This window comes from Monoraphidium neglectum (genome assembly GCF_000611645.1).
Source record: "Monoraphidium neglectum strain SAG 48.87 unplaced genomic scaffold scaffold05983, whole genome shotgun sequence".
Taxonomy (NCBI): Eukaryota; Viridiplantae; Chlorophyta; class Chlorophyceae; order Sphaeropleales; family Selenastraceae; genus Monoraphidium; species Monoraphidium neglectum.
Window position 1 is genome coordinate 1 of NW_014007650.1, and position 2,622 is coordinate 2,622.

The 2,622-nt window shown below is 63.7% G+C and overlaps 1 protein-coding gene across 1 annotated transcript; it reads right to left on the reverse strand.

The window, feature by feature from the left end:
• Positions 1 to 875: 875 nt before the first annotated feature.
• On the reverse strand, positions 876 to 2,072 carry MNEG_16100 (THO complex subunit 4; the record flags this gene model as incomplete). The annotated part of the gene is made up of 4 exons (XM_014035429.1): positions 876 to 927; positions 1,160 to 1,276; positions 1,632 to 1,855; positions 2,052 to 2,072. 4 exons carry the CDS (start codon positions 2,070 to 2,072, stop codon positions 876 to 878), a joined length of 414 nt encoding a protein of 137 aa, XP_013890883.1.
• Between the last annotated feature and the right edge of the window lie 550 nt (positions 2,073 to 2,622).

The following is a 2,622-nucleotide window of genomic DNA, read 5'->3' on the forward strand; positions in this document are numbered from 1 at the left end:
GCGCAAAGCAGGGCAGGGCGACCCTCAGGCCGGGGGGTGTGCATGGGAGGGGCTACGCGTCAATGCGTGCGCGCGGCGCAGGCCCCCAATAAACAACCCCACTGTGCAAAACCCAAAACTCCGCGACAATTTCATTCATCATATACGGTCAGAGCGAGCGCGGGATGACGCAAGGAGGATTTAGCTGCCCTTCGGCCGGATCAGCACGAGGTGCGCCCACCTCAGCTGGCCCCGTGGTGCGCTCGGAGGGACGCGAGCTGGGTGGCGAGCTCCATTGATCGGAGCGCGACGCAGCGAGGCAGACAGCATGCTGGGATGACGAGTGTCGGTGTTGGGCGAGTGGCTGAATCACAATGAGGACGGTCCCGGTCAGAAGGCGCTTAACAGTGGATATATACAAGCCGATACAGCATTCGCTGCGTGCTGTGCGCACATGAGCACATGGGAGCAGCTCAGAACGGCGTGCACACCCAGGTGCCTTGGACAACCTGATCAGCTCGGCTTATGAGTCTGGGGGTTGGCAATTGTGCTGGCCGCACCCACTCCCTTCATGACTGGCAGGTGCTCGTCACATACATCCATTGTTGCAGCTCTTAATCTGGGGCCAGTAGCCAGCAGCAGGTCACTTCATCCCATGGTTTATGTGGCATTACACAGGAGAAATTCACACCTGCATGGCGACAAGAGTGAGGGGTCCCAAATACACAGCAGCCGATGACATAAAAGTCTGAGAGCAAGAGACAAAGACGCCGCATACACATCACCGAGCCACCGGCGCCGCTGCAACCTCACGGAACAGCCACCACATTGCTGCATTGCGAAGGCAGCACAGCCAACCAAAGAGCCCGCGCCGCTGGCGCCGTGACGACGGGCTTTCATTCCTGCATCGCGTCCGCGCCGCCAGCGGCACTGGGCGCGCCGCGGCCCCTGCAGATCGAGGGGGGCGGGCGGGCGGAGCAAAGTTTGTGTTGCAGCAACACAACCGGGAGCCGCTCTCGTGTCAACCATCAGACGCGACTTTGATTCAGTGCGAGCGGCTAAATCAACACCATCATCCCCACGACTTCAGCCCCAACAGTGCAAGCTGCGCTGCGGCTGCATCGCAGTCCACTGAGGTCTGTGCCCACCCCAAACGTCCTTGTTCAGCCCATCGCCCCACCTGACAACGCTCCTCGGCCGGTTTGGGCCAAAGCCGCCGCCGCCACCACCGCCGCCGCCCCTGCTGCCGTACCCGCCGCCGCCGCCACCCGCGCCGTTGTCCGCGACCGTGCTCACGCTGCGAGACAAGGTGCAGGCAACCTTGCGTCATTTCCAGTCCATTCACAGCATGAAACGGCCGCTGGTGACACCCCCTCCAACTTAGCGGGACTCGCAATTTTGCCGTTGTCAATTGCTGAACCGCACCTCCCAGCGCCCAACCACCACGCCTCCCCAGGCCAGCATCCCCAGCACCCTCTGCACTCCCCTCCCGGCGCCTTCCCCCACAACGCGCCACGCCCACCGAGCCCCCCCCCTTATTCAAACACAAACACACGCTCTCTCTCACACACAAAAACACACAACGCAGGCACGTGCACACACGTTGTCACTCACATACACACACTCACACACACACACACACACGCTCTCACTTGATACCGCTGGAAAGCTTGGCGATCGTCCCCGGCGGCACCTGGGTCTCCACCAGCTCAATGCTCAGTCGCTTCCCGTCCAGGCAAACGTTGTGGAACTTTTGGTAAGCCTTCAAGGCGTCCGGCGCGCTGACGTACACGACGTGCGCCGTGCCCTTGGAGCGGCCGCTCTTGTCGTAGTGCACGCCAGCCTCCTTGATGGGCCCCGCTGACTGGAACAGCTCCTGGTGTGTGTGTGTGTGTGTGTGTGTGTGTGTGTGTGTGTGTGTGTGTGTTTGTGCGTGTGTTAGTTGGCGGGTCGGAGTGTGGGGGTGAGTGGCAGGGCGTGTGCAGGCGATGTGGGGTGAGACGCAATATGGAAAGATGCGCCTGAAGGTGTGCGAAAACAAGGAATGGTCCATACGCCTCCATGCCTCTCACAAGTAGAGCACAGCGCTGCATGCACCGCGTTCGCTGTCGAGAATGTTTGGGTAATCTGCAATGGCATGCGGCGGCATGCAGCCTGGCCCATGCGCACTCACCGTGACGTCGCCGTCTGTCACGTTGTGGTCGAGGTTAGACACAAAGCTGCCGGGCGCACGCGCAGCGGAGGGGGCATGCGGGCGGGGGTGCGGCGTCAACGGCGCCGGCCGGGTGCGCCAGGCGAGGCAGGAGGGCCGCTGAGCGCCACCGCCGGCAGCGGGGCCAGCCGGGCGGCGGGGCAAGGGGCCGCTGGATGGGCGCAACAGGTGCAGACGTCGCCGGACGGCAGCGCGGCGCTGATGCCGCCCGCCAGCCAGCCAGAGGCGCCGAGCCGCAGCCCTGCGCGAGCCCCCACGATCCGCATCCGCTCGCTGCTCGACCGTGAGCCCACTCACAGCTTGTTCTTGATCACATTGCCCCTGCTGCCGCCGCCGCCACCGCCGCCGCCAGCCGCGGCGTACTCTCCTGCGGGCTGGTTGGGGTCATACAAGTCGTGCCGCCACTTGCCCGCCGGCGGCGCGTCCAGCGC